The sequence below is a fragment of the Sceloporus occidentalis genome, unplaced genomic scaffold, assembly GCF_023333645.1.
Source record: "Sceloporus occidentalis isolate IW3139 unplaced genomic scaffold, rSceOcc1.0.p SCAF_5, whole genome shotgun sequence".
NCBI classification, from domain to species: Eukaryota; Metazoa; Chordata; class Lepidosauria; order Squamata; family Phrynosomatidae; genus Sceloporus; species Sceloporus occidentalis.
Window position 1 is genome coordinate 40,765,590 of NW_028316985.1, and position 19,363 is coordinate 40,784,952.

The 19,363-nt window shown below is 40.4% G+C and overlaps 1 protein-coding gene across 1 annotated transcript in view; it reads right to left on the bottom strand.

Annotated features, from left to right (window-relative positions):
* Window positions 1–19,363, bottom strand: part of LOC149312047 (solute carrier family 23 member 1-like) — a 67,679-nt gene that overhangs the window by 16,820 nt on the left and 31,496 nt on the right. The window contains exons 2-5 of the mRNA XM_089526781.1: window positions 15,427–15,506; window positions 12,068–12,226; window positions 11,328–11,485; window positions 616–775 (exon numbers count right to left, since the gene is read on the bottom strand). Of these exons, the coding sequence (XP_089382907.1) occupies window positions 616–775; window positions 11,328–11,485; window positions 12,068–12,226; window positions 15,427–15,477 (528 nt within the window). The 5' untranslated portion in view covers window positions 15,478–15,506. The remainder of the gene's footprint in view (window positions 1–615; window positions 776–11,327; window positions 11,486–12,067; window positions 12,227–15,426; window positions 15,507–19,363) is intronic.

Sequence of the window (19,363 nt, forward strand, 5' to 3'; positions counted from 1 at the left end):
ACATGGCCACATAGCCCGAAAAACCCACAAAAAACTATTTTCCTTTTATTTTTTTAAGGGAGACTGACTGATGTCTCCCAATACTTTGCTTTCTGAATGTAGGAAATACTCAAAAGGGTGGGGGGGGGGGATATCACTTTGTTAAAAAATGCTCCAGTTTTGAAACAGATTAGATAAAACACAGAAAGTGAAAACTTTCTGTCCAAATCTGAGGAAGTGGCCAACACTGGATTGGATTGGAAAATAAAAATGTCACCACTGCCTCCCATATGACTGTAAACTTTAAACACTATTAGAATGTCCTCAAAAGGAATTATAAAATACCAGCAGTGATGCCAGCTCTGTATAATATGCAGCCAACCTGAGCTAAAATAACCTCTACTCTTCCTATGGCTAACCAAGAAAAGATTTAGAATCAAACCCGGCATTACCCCTGCTATATCTTTTGGAGAAGCAGAAGTTACTGTACATAATCATGGAAGATATACTATGTGGACTGAAACTCTTAGAACCCCCAAATCCCAACAATATTTCTAAACTTGGGATATTCCATTTTTAGAGGCCAAAACAAGAGGCCTTACTACCTGCACACACAGCACATCATAAGTAGATTACCTCTCGCATTCGTGTCTGCCAGACCTCAATAAATTCTGGAGAATCAGCATCCACCAAGCTAGCATTCTGGGTCCAAGATGGGCACTTCCACCTGGGGAGATTGAGCATGGCCAGGGTAGGGGTTAAGAAGGCAAATGTTCCTCCTTGTAGGATAGGTAGCCTGTGTTGAGAGCAAAATGATGGGGAGGAAAAAAGTATATGGTTCAATTGAAGAAACTTTTGTAGATTTTCATGAACAAGATAGACTACACATTAACAGAAATAAGAATTCACTTTCATCTTTGAAGCCACTGATCTATTTTTGACACCCAAGGAATGGCATGGTTACAACTTTCCCTAACATGATGGACTCCAGATGCTTTGGATATAACTGCCATCACTGGTCTTGATCAGTGTGTTGTGCCATTACCTAAGGTAGTCCAATTGTGAGAGAATGATAAGGAAAAGGAGAAAATTGAGAGGGGGGGAATAAAAAGTGGTCAAGAATGATATAATAAAAGGAAATATTATACCAGGGGAAAACAGGGGTTTTGGTATGATTGATGGACCCCAGCCTTAACAACAACAAACAAAAATATGTTGTCCAAGAACTTCTGAGAAGGTAATTTTACTCCTTATTTTATGTGCCTTGCAAAACATTCCTTTGACTCTTACTTCCTTCTTCTTAAAAATGTTGGCATCAAACATTATTAATGACCTAATACAAACATGGGGGTGGGAGCAGAGAGACAGAGCACACACACAAAAACATTTTATGGAGGATTCACCAATGTACTGGTTTTTCCACATATGCAGGTGCTGGAAAGTACACAGGTACCCATAGCTGAAACTATACCTACAAGCTCTCCATTAACCTGGCTCTGTAGACGGCATAAAGCTTTATAGCACTCACCCCTGCCTGCTATCCTCTAGTAATGTTGGACTGTGACTCCCAGAATCCCCCAGCCAGCATGAACACATAAGAACTGCTTTAATTCTCTACAGCAAATTGTCCTCTCCCTAGGATGTACTGCAAGGGAGGAGGCACTGTCAAGGTTTCATTGTATTGAGATGCCAGGTAATCTGTGAACAGTATCTCTGCTTCATAATATGAAGAGCTTTAAGCACAAGATTTAAAAAGTCTCAAGTAAAAGTTGCTACTCTGCATATCATAAAATCTAAGGTAATTTCCCTCAACATTGCATTGTCCAGATGTGCTACCCCAACCATCTCCTGTCAGCACAGGTATGTGTGCTGGGAATGATGGGAATTGTAATCTGAAAGCAACAGGTTGGGGAGGGAGGTAGATTCAAAGGTCGCATAGGGAAAAGTAGAAGGAAGGATCTGTGACATTTAAAGCTGCACCTGTCCTGCCTTCAAGCCACTTCAGTTTTTATCATTTCCTGATGTAGATATTTCACTGGTCAGTTCAAACAATTAGACTGTCAGGTCTTTTTATAGATTATATATTATTGCTTTGAACAGGTTTGCACACACAGTGATTTCATATTATAGGTCTGAATCCTACTGATAATAAGCCTAACCAGCACAGACCACTGAATCCATGGGGTTTACCTATGTGTTGATTCATAATTCAACAACTGATTCAGTGGATCTGTTCTTATATGGATTAACCAATATGATTCCAGGCAGTACCTCATTTCCTCCATCATTTCCATTACAGCCAGTACTTAGAAAGGTGTGTAGAAACCATAACAAAGACATACTCGTACATGTACACACAGAGGAAAAGGATGGCCATGTATTTAGGATTAATGTATATATGACTCTTCCCATTCTTCCATGAGTCTTCCCATTCTCTTTATCTGGAGGTCTTTGGGGAGTACTTTAGTTGTGTATTCCTGAATGGTAGGAGTTGGATTAAATGACCCTTGCCGTCCCTTTCAGCTCTATGATGCTATGATTCTTGTGATGTCCTTTTTAAAAGGTCCAGCAATAAACAAATTACCTAGATAGATATTCCTGGTTTCCTTTCACTTTAATATGTAGATTGTTTTAGTTACCACTTTAACAAGCTGATTAATATTCACCTTCATAGGAGAAATATGCATGCAGACCTTTCCACAAGATCAATATCACAATAAGCCTTGGCAAAGCATCTAAACAAATATTTCTGCTCTGAATGTTCCCAAGACTTCAAAGAAGGCCTTTTTATGTTTTATTTTGTAAACTCGGGCTCAAAGATTCTACTAGAAACAGTAAGAGACATGTTTCCTCCTGAGACATTCATTAGCATCTATTAGCATCCTCCACAAATCAAAGGTAACATCTGAGGCATTCATAAAGGTGTGTTGGGTGTGGAAGAAAATAGGATTAATGAAACAGTTATCTTTTCCATCTCTGACCTTCCATTACACTGAATGATGTTGCTATTTTACTTAACAGACATACATGCCAGTGGACTAAATAGATACTAGTCAATGGAACTGTTTGTCGTTGCCCTTTGTGTTGTATGGCTGTAAGTTACGACTTTCAGAATCTGCAGGAAACACAGACACTTTCTATCATCACACTAAGAGCTAATGTGAGGGCTAATAACTGGCTATAAACTATGGGCCAATCTCCACCACCCATCCTAAACTTCATTACTGAAGAGTTAATACAGGTATGTAGTCAGCACTCTGTGGAACAAGGAATATGAGCTCCTTCAAAAAACATCTGGATGTAAAATAAAAATAATCCGTAAAATAAACTATACAAAGGAATGGCTTTAGATCATGCTAAAGTAACATATTTTACCAATAGGCATGGCAAACAGAAAGCTAGGTAGAAGCAAGAATTGCAGCAGTCGTTGCTTGTCATACAGCCAGGTCACAAGCAGCACCTGCTGACATTCCCTCTTCTGTACCTGTATTAAGTACAGGAGCCATCTCCAGTTTTCACTCTGGCGACCCTGTTTACCAATCTTACCCAAAGTAGTGGTCCTACCTGTTTGTTGTTGTGGGTCTTCAAGTCATTTCTGACGTATGGCAACCCTATCGTGGATTTTCCAGGGCTGAGAATGTATGACCCACCCAAGGTCACCCAATGAGTTTCCATGGCCAATCAGGGAATCAAACCCATTTTATTAGCTTATCTAGTTTTCCAGAGCCTGGACTAATTACTAAAACAGTCAATGAAAAAACTCATAAACCAAAAAGCTCAAGTTTACTTCTGAATAAATAGATATTTAGGAACAGGTGTTTTTCAAGTTAGGAATCAGGTTTGCCTTCTACCACTCAGTGGTAGAAGGCAAAACATTCCTGATTCAGCCTTCAGGAATCAGGTTCCCTTTGTCTCCAAATATGATCAGCCTTGTGATAGCACAGCTTTCAGCAGGACTCCAGTAGGAATAGTTCTTCTCTGTTCTGGTACTGAACTATGGCTCTCACCTGGATGCTTCTTCCCTCTCCACAGCAGAATTTTAATGCTATGATAATACAGCTTCAAGAGGCACCACTCTTACAGCACTGATATCTAATGGCTGGGTGCTTCTGCTTCTTAGCATTATGGCTGGCTAATTGAATGGGACCTTTTTTTTTTGGTCCCAGTATAATGGCTAAATACCCTAAAAGCACCAGATTCTGTCTGATCTTGAAAGCTAAGCAGGGTCAGCCTTGGTTAGTACTTGGATGGGAGATTGCCAATTAATATCAGGTGCTGTAGGCTATATTTCATAGGAAAGAACTGGCAAAACCACCTCTGAGTATTCCTTGCCTAAGAAAACTCTCTGAAATGCATGGGGTCATCACAAGTTGAAATGTGGCATGAAGGCACATAGACACACATTACACTGGCTGAAGGGGGGAAATGTATCCTCATTGTAAAAAAAAACAATAAATGTGTTGGATTTATTTTTTATTTTTATTTTTTTGTCTTTTTAGAAAAAACCTGCATAGAAAGTAGCTGAATCTTGAAGGTACTGTTTACAACTCTTCAGATTACACTCTTATAAAATGCCTATTTGTAGGTGTGAATTCTGCAACAAGACATAATGTGAGGACAGTAAATCACTCATCTGAGTATATGAGGGTAAAAAATAAATAAATAACTACTCAGAAAAAAGGGGCACAGCAAACTTAATCCTATGACACTAAAATGGATGGTCATATAGAGATTAAAACCCAATCTTTGAAAAGTTAAATTCTCAAAGCTCTGATCCTGGATGACTCTGTCAGCTAGGTTTCTCCCACATTCCACTTTTTAAAAATCTCTACCATTTTCCATACTGAATATAGAGACATTTTCAAATTTTGTTTAAGTTTTTTTTAATGAACTAAATACTGTGTCCACTTCTGGACACCACAGTTTACAAAGGACATTGAAAAGATGAAACGTATCCAGAGGAGGGTGACCCAGAATATGTAAAGTGTACAAACCACATTCTACAATGAATGGTTGGAGTTAGGTATGTTTTGCCTGGAGATGAGACTGTGAGAGGGGATTTTTAAATACAGTACAAAGGCTGTCGTGCTCGCTTCAGCAGCACATATACTAATACAAAGGCTGTCAAGTCATCTTGCTTTCTGATGCTTTAGAGGATAAGACCCAAACCAATGAATTCAAACTATGATGAGATCCTGACAAAACATTAGGAACACCTTCCTGGAAGTAAGAGCTATTCAGCAGTGGAAATGATTGCCTTGGAAGGTGGTAGACTCTCTTTTGTTGGTCATTTCCTAACAAAGGTACTTTAATGGTGGGTTCTTGAACTGATGGAGTGTTGAACTAGGTGGCCTTTAGAGTCCTTTCCCACTCTATGATCCTATGATCACATGAATTGGAACAAAATTTCTACCTATCCCTCCCTGTGGCCTTTAATAGACTGCAGATCCCCCTTGCACATTTGCCTTGATATCACTAAAATGCATGTAGCTGAAGTGATTAAGCTTAGCTGTTCTGGGCTGCTATTCAGATGGCCTTATCAGAATCAAAAGGATCATTGTGGAGTTGAAAAGCTTCCAGGAAGGATGAACTCTTGAATAAATGAGGACCTTGCTTTACTCAGAACAAAGAGAATCTGTGTCCTGGTCTGAGTGTTTCATTGTTGAGAAAACAAACATGATGTTTTTGAGTACTAGTTTGTTTTGTTTCCTTTCCAGAAGGCATGCATCAAAGAACTAAGATATCTACAACAACAGTATCATGATATTCTATGAAGGCCAGAGTTGTAATCTAAGAAGGTAATTTTTCCAAGGATCTGTCAGAACTGGACCCTGAAGCAATTTTTCATTTGGTGAAGCTGATCTGGACCAATACTGGTGTTTTCTATAATAATGCTGAATAGCTGGGATGCAGAGTACATGCTTTGTTATGAAGCAGGTCCCAGTTTCCATCCTTGAAAAACCCAGTCAGGCCAGGAAAGAATCTTGCAACTGTTGGAAAAGGTTGGATCGGCCAATGGTTTGATTCATTAGAGAGCAATTTTCTGTGCCCCGACACCTTACACAAAGATTGGAAAAGTTACTTTTTCATTCACCTCTCAGACCCTTTGGAAAAACTCTAATGGACACTTTGCTATAATTCCTTACCACTTTGCTATAACTGCTTAATGGTGTTTAGAGGGGCAGGACAAAGACAGGGAAGAGAGCTGTTGTATTACATGCAGCCAAATCAATTATGGGAAGATTTGTGTCTCTGCACCGAGATACTAACAGCTGTGCCAAAGAAAGTAAAAAATTCAAAATGGAAAGAAAAATATTTGGTTTTTAGATCAGTTTGAGAACATTTGTTTTGTTTTTAAAGCAACAAGGGCAATCACACACCAACCCAGACACAGTGGAAAACTGGTTGATGTGTGAGACTGCTGAAATAAAACTCAATATTTTTTATATTTTGTTAAAAATGCTATCAAGTGGCTTGTAAGAGACTGTAGATAAAATTTTGCTTGAAGCCCACTATTAGTTCTTGGCACATCATTAGTCATCCACTTGAACCTCCACTCTTATCCACACCAATGACACTGTCAAATCTAGAGTCTGGGAACTTTGGAGTAGAGTTTCAAAACCTTTCTCAGAGTTGTAGTCCCCAAAGCAACTTTTTCAACATCTAGGCAAATCAGGGCTCAGTCATCTGTAGTTTTCACTCAGACATTTTCATTCATACAAAATGCAGCCATTGGCCTGTTACAGACTGCCAAAATAAAGCTGCTTTGGGTCTCTTTGGAGATATGCTATTTAAATGATGCATGGGTCCTAAGAGTCCGGAGGTTGTGCCAAAGCCACACTCCATTCCTAAGCACTGGAGTGCAGCTTTGGTGCAGCTTCCGGATTCTTAGGATGCATGCATCATTTAAATAGCATATCTCCAAAGAGACCCGAAGCAGCTTTATTTTGGCAGTCTGTAACAGGCCATTGAATCTATTCTCTGCAATAGAACTGATCATTGTAGGGGAAACTGATTGTGTATTTATGTTTGACAGCATGATTAGAGTTGCATATAATTGGAAAGGCTCACTTTCTTGATGGTTTGATACAGCCTGGAATGGAACATTATGATAAGGGAGAAATTAACTGAAAAAATAAGGCCTATTAGATATAACCAATATAATTCTAAATTTTATGAGACTTGGTACAAGTTTATTAGTTATGCACATAAAAATGCCAGTCTTCTCTTTCTCTCCCTTCCTCACATGTTGATTTTATATATATATATATATATATATATATATATACACACACACACACACACACACACACACACACACACACTACATTATAATTGTTGCCATGTCAGCTGGAGATTTGTTACTTGGATAGACAGGAAACATATCGTCAGTTGTATAGGATCTGGAATGTATTGTTTCTTGGTTATGTTTCTATAAAATCTTTTTTTAAAAAATGAAGATCAGTTCAAGGCAGAAGCAACTTCTTAATCCTTTCTTCTGTCAGGTTTTTTTTTCTGATTTAAAAAATGAGCCTAAGCGCCTTCATTAAAATTCCATAACATGTGTCTAAATTTTCACAAAATGGACAGAGAGAATGTGCTTCAAAAATTCTAAATTCCACATTTCTCCCTAATTCACTAGCTTTTGTTCTGGGGCTTTAGGCAATCATTCCCATGATGCTAAAGCTAATTCACCCAAGCTACATAGGGGAAATGATGAACAGAAGAGGCAATGGGCTGAAGGAATTAACATTTTAACCCCCAAATTTACACTAAATTATAAACTGTCAGTAAAGGAAAGTGTGTGTGTGTGTGTGTGTGTGTTAAAAAGAATCTAAAGGAATAAAATGCTATAAGGTAAGCAAATCAAGCCCGAACTCTTCTTAGAAGCCATTATGATTAAACTGAAGCTATCATATTTTGGACTAAGGTTGCCAGATCAAAGACTATCCCAGGCCTTGTGATTTCAGCATCAAAACCTGAGATATAAGGACAACTCCTTGTGATGCCACAGAACATAGGCCCTGGTGATGTTACAAAGGGCAGCCTCAGTAAGTCATAAAACATGATACATGGTATAGGAAATTTTTTAAAAATCAAGGCTAATAATTGAGGAAATACATAGATTTTTTTCAAGGTATTGCTCTAATCTGAGATTCCTTCCTTTTATCCTGAAGACCAGAGAAGAGTGTTCAGACCCTAAGACTCCAAGACAGTCTTTAAGATCCAAGAATCCTAATTTGTGCGTGACAACATAATTAATTGAAAAAGACAAGACATGCTGGGGAAAGTGGAGGGCAGTAGGAAAAGGAGACCATACTACAAGTGGATTGAATTGTATATTCCTGCATGGCATAGGTGTTGGACTGGGTGACCCTTGTGTAGGCTTCCCATATCCCGCCTGGGGGCGGGACTTTCCCGATTTGGGGCGGGTCCGCACGGTCCCGCCCCGGTTTGGCCCCGCCCCCGGGACTCCCCCCCCCCCCCAAGCGAGTCCTGCAGGCTTGGCTGGGGCTTGGAGGACAGCTGTCTTCCAAGCCCCAGCCATGCCCAGGGGGCTCCTCCGCGATCGCGGAGTCCTCCAGGCTTGGCTGGGGCTTGGAGGATGGCTGAAGCCAAGCCCCAAACCTCTGCTTGGCTGCCTCCGTCTCTGGGGGGGGGGGGAAATCCCGGGGGTGGGGGCAAAACGGCGACGGAGGCAGCCAGGCAGGGGTTTGGGGCTTGGCTTCAGCGAGGCCCCATTCCCTTGCCTGGCTTCCTCTGTTGGCGACAGAGGCAGCCAGGCAGGGGAAAGAGCCTTTCCTCTTTCTCCTCCTCCTCTTCTTCTGCCTCCTTTTCTTCCTCCCCTTCTTCCTCCTCCTCTTCTTCTTCTTTCTCCTCCTCTTCCTCCCCTTCTTCTTCATCTTTTTCCTCCTCTTCTTCTTCCTCCTCTCCTCCTCCTCCTCTTCTTCCTCCCCTTCTTCCTCTTCCTTCTTCCTCCTTTTCCTCCTCTTCTTCATCTTCTTCCTCCTCCTCTTCTTCTCCATCTCTTCTTCTCCTCCTCCTCTTCCTCCCCTTCTTCCTCTTCCTTCTTCCTCCTTTTCCTCCTCTTCTTCATCTTCTTCCTCCTCCTCTTCTTCTCCATCTCTTCTTCTCCTCCTCCTCTTCCTCCCCTTCTTCCTCCTCCTCTTCTTCTTCTCCTCTTCCTCCTCCTCTGCCTTTTCCACTCTTCCTTCTCTTCAATGCCCAAATATGCTGTTTGGAATGGGGGGGGGAGGTTGGCCAGAAAGGGAAGTACATTTCTGGCATCTGTCTAGGAACAATGCCAAAATGTCCTCCATTTTGATCATGCCTAAGAAACATGCATTTATATTAACATTTAAAAAAAAAAAAATCAATTTTTTTGCGTGTCCTCCATTTTTCAAAAAATGTGTCCTACATTTGAAAATTTTGTCCTACTTTTGTCCTACATTTGTCCCAGTTTGGAGGTCCAGAATTATGGCAACCCTACCCTTGTGGTCTCTTCCAACTCTATGGAGGGTTATAGACCGCTGAAAAGCGGCGGTCTGGCTCTGCCGCCGCTTGAAGCGTCCGGGAGCTGGACCCTTTAAACGGCGCGGCTCCCGGATGCTGCAGAGAAGGAGCGCGGAAATCGTGCTCCTTCTCAGGCCCCAGAAGAGGCACCGCAAATGCCAAAGGGTGCACTCGCGGTGTCACTTCCGGTGCGCCACGTGCGGACGCAGAGCGTCCGTTACCTCAAAATGGCGGCGCCCGTATGAACAGGGCGCTGCCATTTTGTACGGACTGAGTCCATGATAGGGCAAGGGGCATCTAGAAGAGACGCCCCTTTTCCAAACTGGGACGTCCTCAGGACGTCCCTAATGGCAGTTTGTAACCCGCCTATGTTTCTATGATTTTCGGAAGCTACAGCCCTGAGCTTGCAAGGCTTGAGCACGGCTGTTGATGAATGGGTTCATGGAGGTCATTCATTCATAGCATTTTTCTTAAGTCAAAGCTGACTTGACAGTAGATAACAACAACAAAGAATTTCTTGAACTCAGTATTTGACGCTGTTCCTTTTCTGTTATGTAGCACAGGGAATGCTAATGAGTGAATTGTTCCTGCATCAGTCCTAGATTAAAGTACTTATTCACATGTCTTTCTCGGGGCCAAAGTAGATGAGACACTGGAGATCCATGAATGTTGCTGTATTTTATTCTGTAATATTTTCCAATGTGTTACAAACAGCTTTGGGGAGGGTTCTCCTACAGAAATGCATCATAAAAATGAATAATAAGATGATGATGGTAATGGTGGTGATGACAATGTCAGTCTACATTTTTTTTAAAAGAGAGATAATGGGTATGATTAGAATATGAGGGGTTAAATTTAACAATTCTCCCCACACTAGTTTCCCAAAGTGAATTTGTATCCCACCTCCAAAGGTGATGTTGCCCCTCTGGAAAAAGCCTAGTTTATAAGCTACCGTTTCAAATAATGGGGTACAGGATATCTTTCTCACAGAGTAAGAAAATCTTATGAAAGTCAGAGATGCACCCTGGACAATGCCTACCAACCATCAGTGGCTTGATGTGAATTATTATCAGCCTACAAGACTCCACGTGTTTCTTGAAGCTGCCAGCTGATAAACGATTTAACCGCTATTTGTACAGTTCTATTTTTAAATAATGGCACTCAGCCACTGAAAATTAGGAAATTTATTATGGTTAGATGGGAGGAGAAAAAGTAGACATGAGGGTCAGAGGAAGCTGGAAAGTATGTGAGAGCAAAAAAAAAAGAGGGAAATATATGTATTTCAGTTAATATTAACCAGCTTTCAATTTAAAGGGAAAAATTCAGAGTTCCAAAATTCATATTGGTTTGTTGCTCTTCAAGGGAATATAAAAAGATTATTTGTGAGTATCCATTGGTGAGACTATTATGCTCAACTGGGCGGACAGGAAGAATAACACACTATCTCTGCAAACAAGTAAGAATTTTTGTTTGTCATTCCATCCTCTGCTTCTTACAAACCCAGTCCATTTATTAAAATTAACAAATGCTATTCACTTTGATTTCATTTCTAACATGCTGCACTTCTATATAGGTCCAAAACACACTGCAGAAGTGATCCAGTTTGAGACAACTTTAACTGCCCTGGCTCAGTGATAGGGAATCTTGGGAACTGTAATTTTGGGAGACATTTAGCCTTCTCTGTCAGAGAGCTTTGGTGCCACAATAAACTACAATTCCCAGAATCTCCTAGCATTGAGCCAGGACAGTTAAAGCACTCTCAAACTTGTGTGTTTTGGACCTATCTCAGTCATTTGTAAATGTGTAGTGTTACGTATCCAGAAGTACATCTGTACCTGACTCCAAAAACGACTTGAAGGAGTGTGCAGATTCCTGAGACAAAGAAGAAGTTGCTGATTAGGTGACTCTGTGTGACAGCATCGTGCTCCAGGCAGAGCGATTTGGAGAGGATGAGAGGGATGGCAACAAGACCTCCAAGGGCAGTCAAGTAATGCTAAAAACCAGAGAGAGAGAGAGAGAGAAAAGGCAGATAGAGGAAATGGCTTTGGGTTGATTCAGTATTCACATCCCCTGGATTTTACTATCTTTGAACACTATGCTAGCTTAGAAGGTTATTTATTAATAAAAATACAGTAACTCAGTACAACACACCTCTAGTAATTAACTGGCATCAATGTTGGTGCTGTTTTTTTAAAATGTATCTTTAAAAAGGTGGGGAAAGAAACAAAAATGTGGGATTGTTTTCAGATGACATCACACGACTTAGGCATTAACGTGACTTTAACCCATGCAGAAAGCTACAAACTTGTGCCACTTTTTAACTTCGGGACCGAAATTAAAAAGCAGTGTGATTTTGCAGCTTTCTGCATGGGTTAATGCCACGTTAATGCCCAAGTAGTGTGATGCCATCTGAAAACAATCCCGCTTTTGCGGGATATTCCCAGGTTTAAACCCTGTTTATCCATTGGATTTGGGTGCTTCCCTCCCGGGTGACAAACTTTATATTTTTGTTTGCCTGGTTACACAGCAGACACCTTCCAAAAATCTCTGTCAGACTGAATACTTTCAGACTCACCTGAATTCCCAAGAAGATGCAGAGATACCATGGGGGTATATCTGTAACAGTGTAAGCAAGTCTGTTGCCATCTTTGCCATGGCCTTTATGTCTTTCTTCACTATTTGGAACTGTGGCACCAACTTCATGGAAGCTGCAGTAATGTTCTCCATCATCAATCTGCCGGAGGCAAAGGAGAATATTCCTCTAAGTGTCTGAGCCATAGAACTAAACGGCATTACTATTTGCTAACCCGGACAACACTTATATAGTACAATGTCTCTTTAGCTCCTCCAGTCTTTTATGTTTCTATCAAGCTAAAGATTCCTGATGAAGATGATAATAATAATAATAGAAAATTGAGCTAAACCCAATCACTATGCCTAAGCAGAGTAGAGCCACTGGAGGCACAGGATTTACATAAATGTTAACTAACCATTTGGAAATGGGAATTAAAAAAAATAAAGAGATACAGTGTTTACATTTATTAAAGAGCTTGCTGGGAAATGTAAAATTTACTGGCTCTTTGGCTAGCCTCTCATATAATAAATTTATAGCTTAATTAATAACTCAGTTCTGGAATTAAGATAATGCTGAAAGTCCAACTCAAGACAACTAATTAGGTTATTTTTTTAAAATAAGTCACCCCTTTTTATTAGAAATTGCTAACCCAACTGATTTTAATTAGTTCCTATCCCTGAAACTGGCTCCTGCCTTTTTTTCTAAGACATTCTCTTTTAGCACCTTTTAATTTTATTTTGATCCAGTGGCTCAGAAAAGTTAAAGACAGTCAACTCAACCACAACCACAGCTCTAATTTTGAAAAAAGAGGCAATAAAATACCATGAATATTTCATTTATGCTGCCCTTTCTTCTCCTCAGCATGATACACCACATGCATTGCACTCTTGTTAGATGTGCATTGTATAAATAGGAAAGGGGTAACCAGCTGGAGCGGATTTCTCTTTTGCTAAAGCAATAAGTTTTTATTTCTTAAGTTACAAGGGCTGTCATGAGGGAGGGAGGAAAAAGCTGGAAGCAGGCTGCTGGGACATGAAACTGTGAGGAGAAAAGATGGCTAGTAAATAGTCAGAAAGTCTGAGAGCACAGCATGGACCTGGATGCTAGCCTTTCCATCTCCCCCACTTCTTATTATTGTTTTCAGTTTATGTAAAATTGGAAGGTAGCAATCTACTTAGCAATCTTAACAGCAAACGAGGGCAAGGCACCAAAAATGTAGGGCATTCAAGAAAAATGTAGGACATGACCAAATAAAAACTAAAGACACTAGTAGAAATGTCAATTAATGCTTCTAGTTCATGGTTAGAATGGAGAATTTTTTGGAATGCATCTTGGACTGAAGGTTGAAATGGAGGACATGTCTTGGAAAAGGAGGATGTCTGGTAACCGTTAATCTGCTTCACTCAGAGAAATACTGTCCAGCATTTATGTTACAGAATGTACATTAATATCTCTCCCTCTTATAACTGAGGTGTTGAATGCTAATGGCTACACAGCCAGAATGAATCCATATGAAACAGAGCGGTATCAGCAGGGCAACTTTGATTGAGAGTTCCTGCATGGCAGGGGGCAGGACTGGATGTCCCTTGTGGTCTCTTCCAACTCTAGGATTCTGTGATTCTATGACAGCAGGTTTAGGCTCCAGTGGAGAGGGGGGGCAAAAATTACATCCTTCAACAAAGGCTGCTTCTTCACTGCAAAATTAATCCAGTTTGAAACCGCTTTAACTGCCTCAGCTCAATGCTACGGAGTTCAAGAATTTTAGTTTTGTGAGAAATGTAGCCTTCTCTGTCAGAGAGCTCTAGTGCCACAACAAACTACAGTTCCCCGGATTCCATAGCATTGAGTCATGGCAGTTAAAGGGGTGTCAAACTGGATTATTTCTGCTGTGCGGATGCAGCCATGGGCAGATCAACTAGAAATCTTCCTTTGAAAATGCCTATTTCACTGCACAAGTTTGCAAGCCTGTATTTAGATTTCCAAATGTATTGAACATGAAATATATATTTCATTTAGAATTACATTAAAATATAATTATATTTGGTTCTTAATAGGAAACTAGTAGCTCTTTGGTTGATCTGAGTCTATGGTGGCTGATAACTGATACAATTTTGTACACCATTCCTATTTTCTTTGAAATTCACTGATTTTACAATGGAGAGGGGAAAACAATTAACAAACAATGAAACAAAACAAAACAAAACATATGCAACAAAGTTGGCCCCCGGGGTCCCTTCTAGATTTCCAGACCCCAGTATTTATACTGGCTTCACCCTGCCCTCCCTTCCTATTGGCATTGGCAAACTTATAGGAACAGCAAGGTTTGCACACAAGTATATTTATACTCAGGGAACAGAAATCTAAAGAGGCAACCTCCAACAGCCTATGAAGTTCAGGAGCCACAGGATGCTAAATGTCTGTTGGGGGCAAGAAAAGGACAAAAAAAAATTGTGTTGGGAAAGCTGTCTTTAATGCAGTTGCTGAAATGAGAACATGGATGGAGGGATGGAATTGTGACCAGGAATATTCTACAGTTGATAGCAAAGTTCAGAAAAGTTTGGAAATCAACATTTAACACGCATTTCAGTTTGGGTATGTGTGTGTGCAAATTTGGTAATTTCACCTAAATATGTGAAACAAATAAATTTTGCTTCTATCCTTAGTTAAAGTCCACAGGATTTAATGGAATTACTTGCACGTAAGTGTGACCAGGACTGCAGCCTGTTGGAGGCATATAATAAGTGCAGGGCACAGCGTGGCATAATGGTTTAAGTGTTGGACTATGACTTTGGAGCCCAGGGCTCGAATCCCAGCATGGCCATGAAACCCACTTGGTGACCTTGGGCAAGTCACATGCTCTCAGCCTCAGGGGAAGGCAATGGTAAACCCCTTCTGAACAAATCTTGCCAAGAAAACCTTATCATAAGTTTGCCTTAGAGTTGCCATAAGTAGGGAACAACTTGAAGGCACATAATACACATAGGGTGGAAAAAGAAAGAGCAGTATGCACACACCACAAGATCATTCAAAAGCCTTAAAATGCAAACAACTATATGTCCGTTATGCATCCTGTCATAAACTGAAGTGGGAGCAAAAAAGGAAAGGTTCTTTCTCTCTAGCAGAAAAAGAAATGATAGTAAATTAACTCTAGCGAAATAAAAATTAGGTGATAGGTTCCTATCTAGATAAGTTTCTAGCCTATATGGGGAATGACTATTTTTCCTAGCTGATATTTTTCAAATGTAAAAAAAGTGACAGGAAGGCTGTATAAGTAGCAAGACGTTACAATTTACAAAGAACGGAATTTTAAAAACAATAACTGTGTATTAATTTTGAAAAACCCAGAAACAGAGACTTACAACAAAAGTCGGGTTGTCTAGTCCATTTGGATTTTTGTCCGAGGGGGTCATCTCCACTTCAGTGTCTCTTCAGCGACTTCCTTGAAATAGCAGAGAAAATGGAAAGAGAAGACAGCCACTAAAAATCTCATGCTTCAAATCCTGAACAAGCAGCAATAAGAGAAGCCAGACTCAACAGTAGTCCAAGTTTATTTTCAGGCATTCATGTGAGAATTAATGCAAAGGAATTTCCCTCTTCACTAGATTGCTGAAATAATTTTCATCTCTCCCTCTGCTCAGTTACTCAGTTACTCAAGACCGTGTTTTAAAACTGCCTTGCTTGTGACAGACCAGTGAATCAATAACTGAAAATGTGATTATAATTTTTTTTGGAATGTCAAAGATTTCTATGTAAAATGATTTGAATGCTCCTTTCCTCTTATAGTAATTGTGCCTTGCCGAACAAGTTAAGATTCATTTGTTTTTTTTAAGAGAAAAAAAGAATCAGTAATTGTAAAAAAGGGGAATGGACTACAAACCTTACAGGTATACTTGAATCCTCCTGTCTTTTCTACACTGGCAATATTATTCCCTTCTTTGCACTGACAAGTTATATATTTATTGATACTGCCTCCTTTTATTATTTTTGCAAACGCTTACTTGGCACTAGTCATTCCCAAAGTCCTTGTGAATCCAACAGTGTTTGTTATTAGTCATATTGACAATGGAAGAGGTACTGTGAATAAAGAACTTGTAAAACCACAGGGCAATTTCGACTTAGAACAATTTGCATGATATTTTTTTTTATTGCTCAGCAGCTATTGTACTAATGAACAAATAGGGAAAGGGAGGTCACTTTGGTTTGCTATGTGTACATCCTTAAGAAAATTCAATTATGCTGAATCCTGGTTTGCCAATGGCAGGCATTCAGAAGAGTTAACTGGCTGAAAAAGGATGCCTCTTTCATATCATGTTCACTGTGCAAATTCTGCTGCAAACCTCTGTTACAAACCTGATAATCAACAAAACCTGACCAAGAAACAAGGCAGTGACTGCATCTGCACATAATGCTAAAGCATAGGTTGCTTTGCACATGAACAAAAAGGAGCCCACTTGAGCACTCTTTCCTCCTCCCTCCCCACTCACAGTAGGAACATTCACAGAAAAAACAGGATTACATTTGTCCTTTAGCCAGCACCTGGCTTGTTATTACACCGCAACGAGGAAATTTGAGTAAAAATAGCTTGATAAATAAGCCAGCTAGACAATGCAGATTTTGTACTTTTGCGGGAGGAGAGAGCAATTATCTCAATCTTGTTGTTTTAAATGGGTGGAGATCACGTACCTCTCTAGATGCTCCTGGACTGCAGCTCTCGGCATTCCCCACCATTAGCTATGTCAGCTAGAGCTGCTAGGAATGACAGGCCACATAATTACAGCTCCTGTTTTAAACCATGATCTGTTTTAAGCCATAGCAAGCCAACAACTAAACAAAGAGAAACTCAATCCTGGTTTATTTCTCTACTGGTTGCACTGGAGGAAAGGGGAGCATTGCTTCTGCTTGAAGTACTAAGCCATAGTTGTGAGAAAGTTGTGAAGAGTCTATTTCAAGCAATGCAATTACTTCCTGAGAAATGACAATACTGGGAAATCAGTATCTTTTGCAGCAACAGGTGTAAAAGCAGCTGGAGGAGGCAGTGGCATCACTACTTAGGGTGTCATCCAGTGTGGAGGGCTGGGCAAGTGAGGTAGTGGGAGGAGAAAGAAGGGGCACATCCATCCCTTCTGCTGCTCCGTCACTGGGTTTCCTCCTCAGGGAGAAACCCAGCAATAGAGCAGCTGGGAGAAGCACCCATTCACCCCTCCTGCTGCTCCATCATTGGGCTTTATCCCTAGGGAGAAAGCCCAGTGATGGAGCAGTCGGGATGGGAACACATTTGCTCCTCCTGCTGCTCCATCACTGTGCTTCCTACCCAGGGAAAAAGCCCAGAAGGATATATTCTTGTCTCTCATGCACTGAAAGGGGAGGAGGGCCCAACTGGGTGACACGTCTCATCTAGAGTGTCACCCAGTGCGGTCTACACTCCCTGTACCTCCCTGTCCTGCCACTGGCATGAGGTTATTCTTAGTAGTCAATGGTAACAGAATGGGGTTAAGAAATCTCTCTCAGCTTCCCGCTTCACATTGCAGCCTCCTTGCCACCAAACCCCAGAACTACACATTTAGGAAACTATGGATTTTATCACACCAGCAAAAAAGATGGGAGCTTACCGGGATGCTCCCGTCAATATCACGCAATAATGTGAAGATGATCACATGACATTGTGCAATATAAAGAGTATCCCGCAATAATCCTGTGACTAAAGAGGAATTCTAGCACTGCTTTTTATTCACAGGATAATCGGGGGATAATCGCAGCATAATCATGTGACGTCATGTGATAATCTTTGCATTATTAAACAATATTTATGGGAGTAGCCCACTATGCTCCCATCTTTTTTGCCGGTGTGATAAAGTCCTATGTTGTGAGTATACTGTAGATATTCTGTATAAGTCTAGAAATTTTGGTAAAAAAATTGACCCAACAAACCTGAGTCAACTTATCCATGGGTTAATTTAAGTATTGTACTTTACCTCTAATAATAATAGAAAGAGAGAAGAAGAAGTCATCCTCTGGTGACAGGCAAGAATGAGATCTGCCTTGGAAACACAGACTCGCTCCCCTCTACTCTCTCATCCATCCAGACTTTAGTGTGCGCATGAGTTTTGCAAATTCTTTGGCATTATTTTCCTTTGCTTCATCCTTTAGACCCTTTGTTACTGGTGTTACTAAGTTTCGCCCTCAACTTATCCATGGGTCATATCAAAATCTATAATTTTGGCCCCCAAACCTGCCCTCAACTTATACATGAAGTTAACTTATAGTTGAGTATACACTGGTGCCTCGGGATACGAAATGATCGGGTTACGAAATTTCCGGGATACGAAAAAGTTGGATTGGCAAAAACTGTTTCGGGTTACGAAATATTTTTCGGGTTACGAAATTCATTTCGGCGCGAAATTCAAATGCTGCAAAGTGCAGCTATAGGCTTTCCAGTGCTAACGGATTATTTTTCGGGTTACGAAATTTTCGGGTTACGAAAGGAATGGCGGAACGAATTAATTTCGTAACCCGAGGCACCAGTGTATACAGTATGTGTCTCGCAAAAAGCAATTTCCTATCTTCTGAAATTCCATTGGAAGTTGCATTGATTCAGTTCTCCAAGTGCCTTTGCTTATGTAGCCAAAAATGCAACATTTAGGCATGACAGGGAGACATCAGTAACTCAGTGTAACCTTACAATTTGTGAAGGTATTTTTTAATAAAGGAAATTGGCACAGGGGAGAATCCTTAATGTTTGTGCTAGGGATGAAATCAGCACCGCAAAAACTGGTTGAACTGTGCATCTATGAAATGCTGAATGACTGCTGAAAGGGGCAATGGGATGGAGTGGCTAGAAAATGGTGGAAGAAGAAACACAGGGATATAAAGGCACACACACACACCACATTTTGTTCTGTGGCTCACTTGTTTATTATATGGCAATAAAAAGGCAACAATACTTTATTAAAGCATTTTTGAGGGGGAAATATTAACAGAAGCCATGCTTTCCATATTCCATTCCATAATGGGAAGTTTCATGGGAAGAAAGCAGTGGATATTGATTTTATTTAGTCCTTTTTGTCAATCAAGAGAGTACCTTTCACCAAGTGACTGTCCTCTAGAAGTGTTGGACCATAACTTGCATTATCTTTTGTCATTCAGGATGGCAATTATGGAAGTTGCAGCCCTACATATTTGTGAGAAGCACCAATATAAGAAAACTGATTCAGAGGTTTTCACCTGGCAAAACATGTTATTTTTGTACTAAATCCAATAACTAGACCCAGCGGGAAAAGAGTCATATAATCAGTGGAA